The sequence below is a fragment of the Bactrocera neohumeralis genome, chromosome 3, assembly GCF_024586455.1.
Source record: "Bactrocera neohumeralis isolate Rockhampton chromosome 3, APGP_CSIRO_Bneo_wtdbg2-racon-allhic-juicebox.fasta_v2, whole genome shotgun sequence".
Classification (NCBI taxonomy): Eukaryota; Metazoa; Arthropoda; class Insecta; order Diptera; family Tephritidae; genus Bactrocera; species Bactrocera neohumeralis.
This window is the reverse complement of record NC_065920.1, coordinates 26,629,659-26,644,276: the sequence shown is the minus strand read 5'-3', so window position 1 is coordinate 26,644,276 and position 14,618 is coordinate 26,629,659. Positions and strand designations below refer to the sequence as shown.

The window sequence follows — 14,618 nt, the reverse complement described above, 5'->3', positions numbered from 1 at the left end:
CAGGCGGTCGGAAATGAGCGGAAAGAGAATAACTCAAGAATTGGGAATGAATGGCAGCGAAGGCTGCAGCTTCTGCTAATTTTGCTACAATGTCAAAGCGGTAACAGAAAAACACGAAAACTGCCTCTGTCGCTTTTTATCTTCTTTATGATTTACTGCTTACGAGTATGTACTCATGGTTGTTGCTATGCTTTTGAAGTTTCAGTGTCATGCACTATTTAAGTCGGAGTACGCTCGTCCGAAAATGATTACAGCCATAAGGTGGATGCTGCAGCGAAAAGCGTTATTCGGTTTAAGAGTTCGCTGAAGTTGAATTGCAGTATCTGTTCACCAGAGGTGTCTTGGAGCAAACGGCTCGCTTTATAAGTGCGTATTAAGCTTTATACTATTCGCCTCGTGACGCCAATCGTTGACGATGGAATAGATGTTTCATTGCCCGACTATGATGCGTTCAAATAGCAATTATTGTTGTTCACAAAGCGGCAGCGGCCTATGGATTACCGGCCGAGCTATTCAAAACGGCGACGAAGAGCTGACAAGGTGCACGCATCAGCTTCTTTGCAAGATATGGTCGGATGAAAGCATGCCCGTCGGACTCCACAATCTGCACCAAATACCGTAGGATTAACCTCCTTAATATCGTATATAAGGTCTTATCGAGCGCAGTGTATGAAAGACTGAAGACTACGGTCAATAAACTTATCATCTGAGTAGGCGATTGTAAAGTCCTTTCCCGACAACAAAGAACACCATACAAATCCCATATCATTCCATCCTGCTTACGGTGCGGAGATCAACCAAGTCGGCCAAGTCGAAATGTTTGAGAAGATTTATAGTTCTTTGCACGTGACTTTAGACCTGGAAAATCTTCTATCAGTGAATTTAGAGACAGCGGCTACGCTGGCTAGGTCATGTCGTCCGAATGGATGAAAACACTCCAGCTCTAAGAGTTTTCGACAATATGTACAATATCCGGAGGAAGCTGAGGAAGACCACCATTCCGTTGGAAGGAGTAGCTGGAGAAGGACCAGGCTGCATTTGGAATCTCCAATTGGCCCCAAACAGCGAAAAGGAAGAACGGCTGGCGCGTTGTGGCAAACTGGGATTTAACATCGTAAGCGCTGAAATTTGGACGTTATATTTTTCCATTTAGTCGACATGATGAAAGAGTGTTCTTCTGATGTTTCTAGGAGCATGCTTCGGTTCAAGCTGATTACTGCATATTCTTTAAGCGATTTATGGCCGATTTACTTATCAATTGATAATGAGAGGACAAAAAACAATAAAAATTATAAACTTCAAAATTTAATAAATAATTGTAATGTGGTAACGTCAGTAGCCTCAATACAAAATAAACAAAAACATGTCAAAACAAAAGGTTGTTGACATTTGGACACAGCACCAAAATCAGCTGGCGGTGGATATAAAAAACACTCCATTGTGAACCCACAAAACATTAATACAGAGTGTTTCATCTTCACTTAATAATTGATTCTTTAGAGAAAACCTGAAATATTAAACAATTACAGTTATGTATGATAAAATAAATGCAATAATTATAACTACAGATATTATAACGGTGAATGCCATTAACAACAAACCAATACTAACAAAATTTTTAATATATCTCCTGTCGTTAAGAAATTATAAGAATTAGTATTAGAAACTTATTAAATTGAACTTTTCTCTCTGAGAATTATATTATATCAATTTTTTTAATGTAAAAATTTTAACATATGTAAAACTTTTAATAAAAGGTGAAGAGTAAATTTATCGGAATAGAGATATAAGAATCGATATTTTATATCAGTTGTCAGCAATGCTATTGTGAATGACTTACAATTCATCAAAATAAAACAAATACACGTGTGGAAACATCTTCAAATAAACAAATATTAAAAATTAATATAAAACACCGAAATGAGTGACAGTGAAGCTGAAGAAAATAAGAAGATTTCGACGGAACCTGTGGATAATGCGTGGACTTTAAAAATTCCCGAGTTCAAACCTGAGCATAATCCAAATGGCATGGTTGAGGAAAGCTCCTTTGCTACACTGTTTCCAAAGTATAGAGAAAAATATCTAAAGGAAATATGGCCACTTGTAAAGGAATGTCTTGCGGAACAACATCTCAAAGCGGAACTTGATCTTATGGAGGGCAGCATGGTAGTGAAAACAACACGCAAAACATGGGATCCTTACATTATCATCAAAGCCAGAGACATGATAAAACTAATGGCACGAAGTGTACCCTTTGAACAAGCGCGACGAGTTTTGCAGGATGAAATCGGCTGTGACATCATAAAAATTGGTAACTTAGTAAACAAGAAGGATAAGTTCGTTAAACGACGTCAACGTTTAATCGGACCTAATGGCGCGACGTTGAAATCTATTGAGTTGCTAACAGATTGTTATGTATTAGTACAAGGAAATACTGTAGCAGCTCTCGGCCCTTATAAAGGCTTACAGCAGGTCCGTGACATTGTATTAGACACAATGAACAATGTGCATCCCATATATAATATTAAAGCGTTGATGATTAAACGTGAACTTATGAAAGACCCGAAATTGGCTAATGAAGATTGGTCACGTTTTCTGCCGAAGTTCAAGAACAAAAATATTAGCAAACGTAAACAACCTAAAGTTAAAAAGCCCAAAAAAGAATATACACCATTTCCACCTTCACAACCTGAGAGTAAAATTGACAAACAACTTGCATCTGGTGAATACTTCCTTAGCAAGGAACAGAAACAAGCACGCAAGCAACAAGAGCGTAATGCGAAACAGAGTGAGGCTGCTAAAAAACAAGAAGAGCGTCGTAACCAAGATTTTATTCCTCCAACTGAGGATGGACCTTCTACTAGCCGTAAAAGACCGGCTGATGAGGATAGTAAAAAATTGGATGTTAAAGCTTTAAAGGCGAAAGTGGCAAAGGCAAACAAAAAGATGAAAACTACTTAATAAAATAAAAAATAAATAAAACTAAAGCGAATTTTTTAATATAGTTGAGGTTAGAAATTACTGTCATGCAGTGTTTTAGTGTTAGGGACTATACTGATAGAGTTATTTGGTTTAAAGTAGAATACAGGTCTTTTACAGTTACAGTAAATTTCATCATCATACGACTCAGATGGAATTCGACAATAACAATGGTTCATTTTTGAATGTCTCTTTAATTAATATACCTAGGTGTCACTATTATGAAAATACTTAAGTTCAATTGTGTAAATTGGAAAAATATGTTTGCAAAAAAATTTAGAAACAATAAATCGGGAGTAATTTAGTTGGATATGGCTGACTTTTAACAATGCACCAAGAATTTGTAGAGGGATATTATAAATTAAAAGTAAAGAAAAAGGATTTAAAGATACACAAGTGTTAACAGACAAGCAGGAAACCTAACACTCTCTCCTACTAAATCAACAGCGACCATATTCACTAATTGGATGCCGATGGCGTTAAAATTCCGACTGTTAATAACCCTAAGATTTTAGGAGTGATTTTCGACAGACTGTGCTCCTTCACTCCTCATACGACCGCGATTATCGCCAAAGTACAGAGTCGCTAGCCGGCAGCTCCTGGGAAAAGGACAAAGAAACGTTGTTGACAACTTACAAGGCAATGGGCCGGCCGGTTCTTAACTACACCGCACCAATATGGTCGCCTGGATGCAGTGAAACGCAGACGAGAAGCTGCAAAAATGTCAGAACCCTGTACTCCGGACTACAACGGGATGCTTCTTGATGCCTTCCATCGAACATCTGCTTACAGAGGCCCGCATACTCCCAGATAAAGACCATAATGAACTCCTCTCCAAGCAGTTTCTGCTGGGATACTTTCATCGAAATCATCCCTGCAGTCACCTGCTTGAAGCGTAGGATTCCGCATCAAGAGGTCCTTTTTAAACTACGTCGACGACTTAAGACAATACGCCCATCAGACTCCGTGGAACCATAAACACCTTCACCGACTCCCTCTCAGTAAATGGCGTACTTGGAGTCAAACCGCCACTCAATGCAGACGACGAGTCACGAGAGTGACCCTTGCGCAGCTTCGTTCTAGATACTGTAGCAGGTTAAACCCTTACTTATCCAGAATAGACCCTGACAAATCAAACATATGTCCAGCGTGCAATGAGTCCTCGCATGACAGAACCCACCTCTTTGCATACCTTACTAATCCCACACATCTGACACCCTTCTCCCTTTGGTTCGACCCCGTCGAAACAGCACGCTTTCTGAGCCTACCGTCGGATGACCTCGATGACAACTTTTCTAATCCTTACCATCCCAACGGGGATTAGGTATCCGTTACAACAACAACCACAATAAGTCCAAATCAAAATAAAGATCTTTTATAACCTTTCTGCTATAAGCAGTGTACCTATAAAGGGTATTTATTATAGCAACGTTGCAACCAAAATTTAAACTTTTTCTTGTTTTTTTTTTTTAATAATATTTTATATTGGTGTTCCTGCTGTAAAATAAAACGAATGGTGTATTTTATATGTATTTTTGTAAGATTTTCTTATTTTTATTTATTTATAAGTAATTTAAATGTTTAAATTTTCTTTTAGTTGAACTTAATTACTTTAATATCATTTATGTATGTATGTATGCAGTAATTAATTTTTTGTTGGTTGTTATTTGTTTGCAGCTGCTTTCTCGCTATTATATGTTTGTTTGTATGTCTGTATGTATGCATGTATGCTATTGTACGCGTATGCAAATCTGCATATATACTAATATTTAGTTTAAATAATATTATTTTGTTTTGTAAAATTACTTTGCTTAAATGATACACATAATGTATTTATATAGTTAAATGTATGAATGTGTGTGCATACGCATGCATATATGTATATGTATGTATGTATGTAAGTATTTACGCTTGTATTGTAGGTTATGAATGTGTTTGTATGCATGTTCACATAAATATACATAAGTAAATACATATGTATAAATATTTATATATAAGTATATGCATGTATGTATGTATGTAGTTCATAATAAGTTAATATTATAATTACAACTGTTTAGTTTTATCTTCATTCTTTCATTAAATATGTAGCTTTATTAATATAAAGCAATTATGCTTTGAAAACATAACGACACAGCATGTACATATGTTTTATGTATTTATGTATTATGTGCTGTGTGTGCATGTTTTTATTGACGCAGAACTTTAACCTGTAATATTTACCGCATTACAAGTATATTCGTTTTACATATATGTATGTACATACATACTTGTATGTACATAGCTTCTTCAACATTTCTGTTTATCCTTCTTTTTTGTTATTTATTTAATTTACTATTTATTAATCAAAATTCAGTTTCTCTTCAAATTGATATTTTTTATGGTGAAAAATGTGTTTACAATTTATTTAGATTTACAATAAAATTTATTAGGCTTTACAAGAGATTGATTAGCGCTTTCTTATCTACACACTACGACCACGCATTACTCATTACTACTTATAACGGTGCAGTAACTTTTTTCAAGCATATACATATATATTTTTTTTTGTTTCTCATTTAAATACAAAACGACCGAATAGCCTATATAAATGACAAGCTTTTAAATTTTAATGTGATTTATTTAAAAATTAGAAATAAAAATTAAAAAATTCTAGCTAGCTTACTTTTATTTAAATACATATTAAAAAAAATACCAAAAAATGTTAAAAGTAAAAAAAGTAAAAATGGAAGCAAAATTTAAGTTAAAAAAAAAATATTTTCTTTTAAATAAAATTTAAAAAAAATTAATTAAAATTAAATTTAAAAAATAAATAAAAAAAACAATAGTTTAATATTAAAAAAGTAAAAAGAATTGTAAAAAAAAATTAAGATTAAATCAAGTTAAAAAATTTTTCCTTTTAAATATGTAATATTAAAACATTTAATTAAAGTTAAATTTTAAAAAATAAATAAAAATTAAATAAAATAAAAACATTTTAAAATTAAAAATGAAAAAGATATTCAAAATTTTTTAATATATAAATGCATTAAATTAAGATATAAAACACTTTTATTAAAATGAAATTTAATACATTTAATCAATAAACAAATTAAAATTAAGTTAAATAAAAATTGATAATTGATTGAATAAAAAAATATAAATAAAAAAAATTAAAAAAACATTAAATTAAAAAAATAAATAAAACAATAAATAAAAAAAATAAATAAAAAATAAAATTAAAAAAATAAATAAAACAATAAATAAAAAAAATAAAACAAAAATGTATTAAATGTATTAAAAAAAATTAATTAAAAAATGTATTAAATGTATTTAAAAAAAATTAAATTAAAAAAAAAAAACATTTATGAAAACGTTGTTGCCGCTGAGGTGGTACTAAAAAGTAAAAGAATTTAAAAAATTAAAAATGTTAAAAGAATCGAAAAAATGTTTGAAATAAAAATAAAATTAAACACTAAATTAATAAAAATTATGAAAAATATTTTATTAAATAAATTTATTTAAAGCTTTTATATAAAAGAAAACTATTTTAGAAAGTTAATAAAATACTTCTAATAAAATAAAATTAAGTGAATTTAATTAATAAATAATTAATTATTTGAATTAAAAAAAAAATAAAAATTAAATTTAAAAACTAAAAATTAAACTAAAATGTAAAGAAAATAAATTTTGAGACCAAATTTATTAAAATGTCGTAAGAAGAATTGAACTTTTTTTAATTACAAATAAAAATTTAAAAATAACACTAAATAATAAATAATTTTTTTTTAATTCCATTAAAAACAGAAAAATTAAAAGAAAAAAATACAAAAATACTATTAAAAAAATAAAAAATTAAAAATATTTTTTATTAAAAATAATTTACAAAAACACAATTAAAACAAGAGCAAAATATAAAATTAAGTGATATTTATTAAAAAAAATGATTTAAAATTTTGAAATAAACAAAAAAAAAGATTTTGGGAAGTTAAAACAATACTTTTAATAACTTAAATGAATTAAATTTATCTAACATATTAATAAAAAAACTTAAAAAAAATTGCAAAAACACAATTAAAAAAGGTAAAAAACAGAGAAAAATTAAAAGAAAAAAATTACAAAAATACAATTAAATTAAAAATATTTTTTATTTAAAAAAATTTACATATTTAAAAAAAGAGAAAAATATAAAATTAAAAGTGAAATTTATTAAAAAAAAAATGAATTAAAAATTTTTAAATTAAAAAAAAAGATTTTGGGAATTTAAAAAATACTTTCAATAACTTAAATTAATTAAATTTATCTAACATATTAATAAAAATCTATCTTTAACTAACATATGCATAAATAAAATTAAAAAAGAATATTAAAAATATTTAGAAAAATACAAAAGGGAAAATTAAAAAAAAATTAAATTAAAAGAAATGTTTATTAAAAAAATGAATTAAAATTTTTAAATAAAAAAGGTTTTTGGGAATTAATAAAAAATACTCTTAATAAACTGAAATTAATTATATTTATCTGACATATTAATAAAAATAAATCAAAATGAAAAAAAAAAATATTTAAAAAATCAAAATTTAAAAAAAAATTATAAAAAAAAATGTTTTTTATTAAACAAACGTATATTTAATGCTTTTTGTTGAACAATTTATTCTACTAACCCACAAAATATTAAAAAATTGCGCTTGAATACAGTCGCCTTGAACCTAACATTCCCAACAATGCTAACCGAAGCGGCAATGATTTTGCACAAAATGAACTGAAAATTTGCTAAACCAACACTTCCACATAGAAATTGCGTGCAACAACACATAGCGCCCAATATAGATAGCGCTTAGTAAACCGAAACACAAAATACATGTACATACAAAATAGTTATAAAAAATTTATTCAGAAATAAAATATTTAAATTATAATTTGTTTTATTAAAAGTAAAATTAAAATAACATTTATCAAAGACAATCATGGTACAAGACAACGTTATACATATGTATATAACGATGTACGTATGTGTATGTATGTATGCACATTTAAAAAGTGAGCGCAAATATCAATGCATTTATTGGATTTTATATAAAATATAAACTAAAAATGCAAATACAATGTCAATTGAAATAAAATATGTGTGTGTATGCATATTGGTTTGTTTGTAGTTCTGCTACGTGTTTATGCGGCATTATGCTTACAAATTAGTAGTGAATATTAATAATAAAGGAGGCTAGCTAAGTTTACAATGAAACTATTACTAAGTGGTGGCGCTTGCTTAGGGTGCACGTGCACAAATTGTTGTACTAGTCTCAAAAAAATTGAAAAAAAAAAAATAATAAATTTGGGAAACTTTCACTTAAAGCAAAAGCTCTAGGAGACGCTACAAGTGGCGTTGCAAATTAATTGTATTGCAATTAATCAAAATTAAGTTTGCTTGAAAAAAGTTGTTAGAATTTGCTTTAAGCGCCTGCAAAATTGCTGCATGACAACATTGGAAGTATGAAAATGTGTATGCCTGTGATTAACTGTTATATGTCAACAACGTGTGACATTGCAGCGCCCTAAACTTACACACACTTCCGGCGCTAATTGCAGAAAAAAATATTGCTAAAGTGGTGCAAATTCGATTTTGCTTGCGGCTAACGCTGCTGCAACAATTTCAAGTGCGTGAAAATAGAAAATCACAAATAAAATAAATTTCAAGTGTGTGAAAATAGAAAATCACAAATAAAATAAATTTCAAGTGTGTGAAAATAGAAAATCACCAATAAAATCAAAAAATTGTTAGGTTAGGTATTTTTTCTTTGTTTGTATTAAATGACAACAGACTTGTTTGCTAACTTATTCTTAATATGCCTGCATTTGCATTACTTTATTATTAATAATATTTGTTTTTGTTTCTTTGACACTATAAACTGTAATAATTACCATAATATAATCAAAACAAATAATTAGGTTATTAAAAATTAAAAGTTTAAAAATAAAAAATATATATTATATAATTTATAAAATACACACGTTTAAGAAAATATATCTATGTATATGTATGTATATATAATTGTATATGTGTAAGTTTTCTATTCAATTATTTACGCTTTTCGGTTTTTGTATTTAAATTCTGCAAGCGATTTCGAGAATTACGCTCATCATTATTACAAATACAATACATTACAATACAACTACAACTATCATTATGCGTTACAATGATCGATATCAGTATTATAAACGTCGTAAGCTCCATTTTTATCGTTACGGTCTGTAGTCTAGCTTGTGCATGCTACAATATTAACGTAAATTATTAAGCAATCCAATTAAATTAAATTGTCGTTATAAGCTAAATTGATTAATATTAATATTTTTTGTTGTTTTTGTTTTCTTTTAGCAATAATTTATAATAATAACTGTTCATTTTTTTATAATCTGTTTATAATTATAAGCGCTTTTCATAATAGATTTCCGTTCAACACTCTGCTCAGCCCTTCAATATTTACTATGTCAGAGAGAACTTATACATACATATGTATATATATTATTAGATATAAGAGTGAGGAGAGAGGCGCGCAACTGCAGCTGAGAGTTCAACAAAGAGAAACGTATGCCACTTGTCGAATTGAAACGCAGCAGTATAATTGACAAGCACATGTGTTTTGGTGATGGGCAGACTGGTCGGCCGGCGCTCAAGCGACCAAATGGCGTTTGCAGCAGTTGCCATTTCGCGCTTGCACGCGCACAACACTCTTTCTGCCCTGGCAGCATTGCATTACAATAGTGTGAAATGTGTGTGGTTTTCTGTGAATTTGCAGCAACTTTTAGAAAACGCATTTCACTTGTAAGCGAGTACCGAATTGCAGCAGCAGCAGCAGTAAGCATTCGATAACTCGTTTAGTTGGTGGCGTTGAACCAGTAAACGTACAGGAAATTTTTTAGCTAATACTAGTAATTTCTGTTGACTCCTCTCTCCTCGTTTTCACTTTGATCCTTGCATAACTATACTTGCAAATTCTTAATGCTTCTTATTAATTATCTTTTGTTTTTGTAGCCGCTTCTTGCGCGCATGTTTGTCCTATTTACTCGTCATCAGTCGCGTGGTACGTCGCAGTACTCATTCGTTCTTCTCATCAGCCTCGCTATTTGTTGACAAATTCAGCGATGTCTCTAGGCTGCCGCTCGATTGGCGCGTGTGACGCGTTGAGCGCAATTCGCGTCGCTTTTCGGGCGGTTGTTCGCTAAGTGAATGATCATTGCCCGTGCGTGGTCGTTTCAAACGGCTGGATGAGCGACGATGTTCTTCGTTGGCGGAAGCTGCTGCCGCCGCCGCGGCCGCTGCTGCAGCTGCAGATGTTGATGGCGTGGGTGTAGTGGTGCCACTGGTGCCAGCACCACCGCCCATGCTAGCAGCTACAGCTGCTTCCAAGTCTTCGACGCTGCCGTGTGTGCTTGATGCAATGCTGGGCGCCGTCGATGTTGGTGTATTTTGCGGCTTCTTCAGTATGGGTTGTATTATTAGCTCGTCGGCTTCCTCGTAAGGTGGCGGCAATTTCGCCGCATCGGCAGCATTTGTGATGGTCAATGAGATGCGCGATTCACTGCGTTCGGAGCGTTCACTGCTGGAACTGGCACCGGAACTGATCGGTGGCGCAATGGTGATGGTGGTCTGCGATGGCAGGTTGGCCGCAATGCCAGCGGAGTTGAGTGGTGTTAATGTGACTTTGTCGGCTTCGGGCATCGTAGCGCCACCACCACCACCGCCACCCATGCCGATACTGCCGCTGCGTAGACTCTTCTCTATGCTGGTCATGCCGCCGCCAAGATTGAGGGGCAGGCCACTAGCCAACATTGCAGCGGATAGTTCATCCTTGGCGTTTGCTAATGCAGCCGCATGTGAATCGACACGTGAACGCTTCGATTTGTGATGGTCATCAAGTTGTGCATTCGAAAGCGAATTGGATACGCCGCTAGTGCTCATACTTGTCGCAACTGAGGTGGGTATTAGCGAGATGCCGGATCCAAGTCCTAATGTTTTTGTATAGTACTCCATTTGTTGTTTGAAGGCATCCTTGGTCAAGGCATCGGGATCAAGCATATTACTATTAGTACTACCACCGCCACTGCCACCGCCGGCGCCGCCTCGTTGGCGTTTCGATGAACTCGAAGTGCTGCTGCTGCCGCCGCCGCCCATCATTGATGATGCGCTACTGGTTGGTGGCGCAGTCAAGCCCGCCAAACTAGCCAACGAACCAGGAGCGGTCAACGCATGAGCCATGTCGGCTATCATTGCTGGTGCAAAATCACTTGGCAAACCAAGTATTTGCGGCAATTGTGCAGCTAGCGCAGCAGCCGCCGCCTTCGAGGCGTTCTTGCTCGACGAAGCCGACGAAGTTGTCGCCGACGATGACGTGGAGGACGGTTGACTACCACCCGTCAATGAGGCAGGGAATTTGCCTTGTGAAAAGGCTTGCAATGTGGCCAAGTCCGTGGGTAGTTGACCGCGTGCCAAACTCTCCATCCACTTTTGCTGCTCCTTTGCGGCCTGCTTCTCTGCCTGTGCTTGCTGGGCCGCAGCTATTGAGGCAGCTGAATTGCTGTTGGACGAACGTTTATCAGCCGATGATGATTGTACTGAAGGCGTAGCGATTGGTGGTATGCCCAAGGAGCTCAGTAAACGTGTACTTTGTGCTAAGTCCATGCGGCTAAGTGCTTCCAGCAGGTGAGGATCTGTGCCCGGTAATAACAGACTTGAAAGCTGTGCCATTTCAGCTACCTGAGCGGCAGCGCGACTTGCCGCCGACTGACGACCGCTACTGCGCGATGAGGACTGCGAACTGCTTACGCTGGTTGGTGGTTGACCGGCTGCACCCATGCTCGCCATTGCGTTCATAAGACTTGCTACAGAGGCAGCTGATGAGGCGGACGATGTGGATGCACGCGAATTACTGGATTTCGATTGAGATTGATGCGATTTTGACTGCGTTGTGGAGGAGTTGCCTGCCGATGAGGTTACACCTGCGCCACCATTTAATAGGTTGTATTGTTGCGCTAATTGATCATACGCTGAGCCAAGACCCGATGAACCCAATGAATAGGGATTCAAGCCGCCAAGACCCATTGGTGGATAAAGTAATGACGGATTAGGGAACAGATACGGGAAACAGCCTGTCAGTTGCGATGCTGCCGCAGCTGCAGCGTTGGCGTTTTTATTCGACGAGTTTCCACTGTTGCCACCAGTATTGCTGCTGTTGCCAGTATTTCCTGTCAATGCACCCAAACTCATGGCATTTTGCTGTGCATCATTTTTGTTTTTCTTGCTCGATGAGCCACCAGATTGTGAGTTCTTACCAGTACCAGTGTTGCCGGTGCCGGCATTCGGGCCACCCAAACCAGCTAACGTCGATCCAGCAGCCATTAATGCGGCTAGTGTTTGCGGATCCATAGTAGCCAAGTTGCCGAGTCCACCCATGCTTGCTAAGCTGGCAAACAGATTCATGTTGTTCAAATTATTCAGTCCAGGTATGTTACCCATACCGGGCATGCCGGCAAATGGCATTGAGAGCAAAGGATTCTTTGGATCAAAGGCGCCCAGCGGGTTCTTTGGATCAAATGCACCAAGGCCTGGTAAACTGGCTAATAGATTCGGGTTTAGTCCAGCCAATGAGCCAAATTGCATGGCGGCATTTGCCTGATCGATCGCCGATTGCCGTGAAGACTTCTTGGAAGACACAGTGGGCGACGGCGCTGGTGACGATTGTGCCGATGAGGACTGTTGCTGTTGCGTGTGCGCGCCAGAAGACGAGCTGCTCGACGTGGACGATGGTCGACCGCCGTGCGACGATTTACTTGTTGACGCATAATTACTGTTGTCCACAGAGCTAAGTTTGGGCGATGGTATCGACATGGGATTCTGTATTTGTTCCAACCATTTGGGATCAACCTCGTAAGCAGGATTTTCAGTTAACCTAATTGAAAACAAATACAATATTTTATATAACACATTTGTTGGCACAAAAGAAAAACAAATCACTCACCATTGCATCAGACGCTTCAGTTGTGGCGCTTTGCTGCCCGAAATACGTTTGCCGGTCTGTTTATTGACCACAGGCACCGGCTCTTCGCCGGTCAGGCCTTGAGGGCCAGCCATAGCCGATTGCTGCTGTTGTTGTTGCTGATGTGCATGCGATTGTGCGGATTGCGCAGCGGCGGCTTTATTCATCTGAGCCACCGATGATTGATGGGACGCGTTACTGCTCTGCTGCCGATTCGAACGTCGACTGTTTGTATTGCTACTCGTGCTCGCTGCCGCGGCATTGCTGAAGTCCATATTCAACTGGTCAGTCAGTGGTGTACTCATGTCCGTCAACCATTTATTTACCTTAGAGTCAGGCACGTTATATTTAGCGCTGTTAAATGGAATTTAAAACAAATTATAGTATGTGAGCAAATGCATTATTGTTTTTGTACTAACCTCAACTTCATGGCTTGTTCTATTTCGGCGAACATGGCTTCATATGCTTTGCGTTGCGCCGGTGGCAAGCACTGCATCATCTTTTGCTGTTGCTTAAGTAAGGTCTGCGGATCCGAAGCCATGGTTTGGGCAACAAAGGCATTAATATCTTTTAATGACAAACCGCCGCTCATCAATGGCATGTTGCTGTTGGACAACGAAGGCGCGGACGCTGGCGAAGGCATTGAAGAATTGCTACCAGACTTAGATTCTATAAAAAATAGAAATAATTGCACGTTAATAACTGTATTTGTTTGCGATATATCAGCAAGCTAAAAAATAGGCTCAGAGACTCAAACTCACTTCCAGGCACTGTCGTAACAGTGATAGTAAACGGCTTTTGATTTTGTTGGTTTTGATTGGAAGCCGAAGTCGGCAGATTGGCTGGCGTTACCGAGACGCTTGGTGGTATTTGCGGCTTCTTTGATGACGGCAGCGAGGGATCAGGGAAGGTTTTCTGTTCCTTGGCTGCTGATAGACCCAACACGATTTCATCGAGCTTCTTGCGTTTCTTCTCCTTGCCGATAACGGGTTCTTCAATAGTCTGTAAGTTAAATGTCACAATGAATGTTATTGTTTTGATACTCTGCCTCTAGTAGAGCGTTTTATTAGCGAGTTTTACTTACGCAATTATTCTTCTTCATTAATTTGTTGAGGGTGTCATCAAGTTTGCTCTTGCCGCCCATAGATGGAAAAGCGGAACTCAGTGAAGCCTGTAAATGTGAGGTCGACGACTTCTTCGAAGGCATTGAGAAGTCTTGTACTTCGCTCAAATCAATGGCACCGGACGCGTTAGATGCTGACTTCAGTATGTCGGTCATGTTCATGCGCGGCAAACTATAAGAGAATAAACAATACATCAGTTGTAAATAAAACATTCAAACTAAAGATTCCCCAACGCACCTTGAGGACAAGTCCATGGGTGCACCCATTTGCGTTGGTGGCGTCTTGAGTGGTGGTATGGCCGGTTTGCTGAATTGTCCGGATGATTGGCGCGCTAACGAGGCATGTTGATGCGCAGGTGGTGGCTGCAGTGACATATTAGTGGCAGATGCTGCCGGCGCCGCCGGTGATACAGCCGAAGCGCTACGTCGTCCTGAAGGCTGCGCCGTGGCAGCTAATGGCTCCATATTTGCAATTTCAGTCTCCCAATCTTTGAGGCCCACTAGAA

At 36.2% G+C, this 14,618-nt stretch overlaps 2 protein-coding genes across 2 annotated transcripts in view; one reads left to right on the top strand and one right to left on the bottom strand.

Annotated features, from left to right (window-relative positions):
• The first annotated feature begins 1,842 nt into the window (after positions 1-1,842).
• LOC126753060 (KRR1 small subunit processome component homolog) lies at positions 1,843-2,987 on the top strand. The gene has a single exon (XM_050464184.1). It carries the CDS (start codon positions 1,921-1,923, stop codon positions 2,959-2,961), a length of 1,041 nt encoding a protein of 346 aa, XP_050320141.1. The 5' UTR covers positions 1,843-1,920; the 3' UTR covers positions 2,962-2,987.
• A 4,839-nt stretch (positions 2,988-7,826) lies between these two features.
• Positions 7,827-14,618, bottom strand: part of LOC126753650 (uncharacterized) — a 77,048-nt gene continuing 70,256 nt past the window's right edge. The window contains 6 exon segments of the mRNA XM_050465306.1: positions 7,827-12,902; positions 12,972-13,343; positions 13,409-13,658; positions 13,751-13,991; positions 14,074-14,284; positions 14,351-14,612. Of these exon segments, the coding sequence (XP_050321263.1) occupies positions 10,052-12,902; positions 12,972-13,343; positions 13,409-13,658; positions 13,751-13,991; positions 14,074-14,284; positions 14,351-14,612 (4,187 nt within the window). The 3' untranslated portion in view covers positions 7,827-10,051.

Bases quoted from the DNA above. Each gene is read 5' to 3' on its own strand.
- LOC126753060 (XM_050464184.1), top strand. From the start codon at position 1,921: ATGAGTGACAGTGAAGCTGAAGAAAATAAGAAGATTTCGACGGAACCT.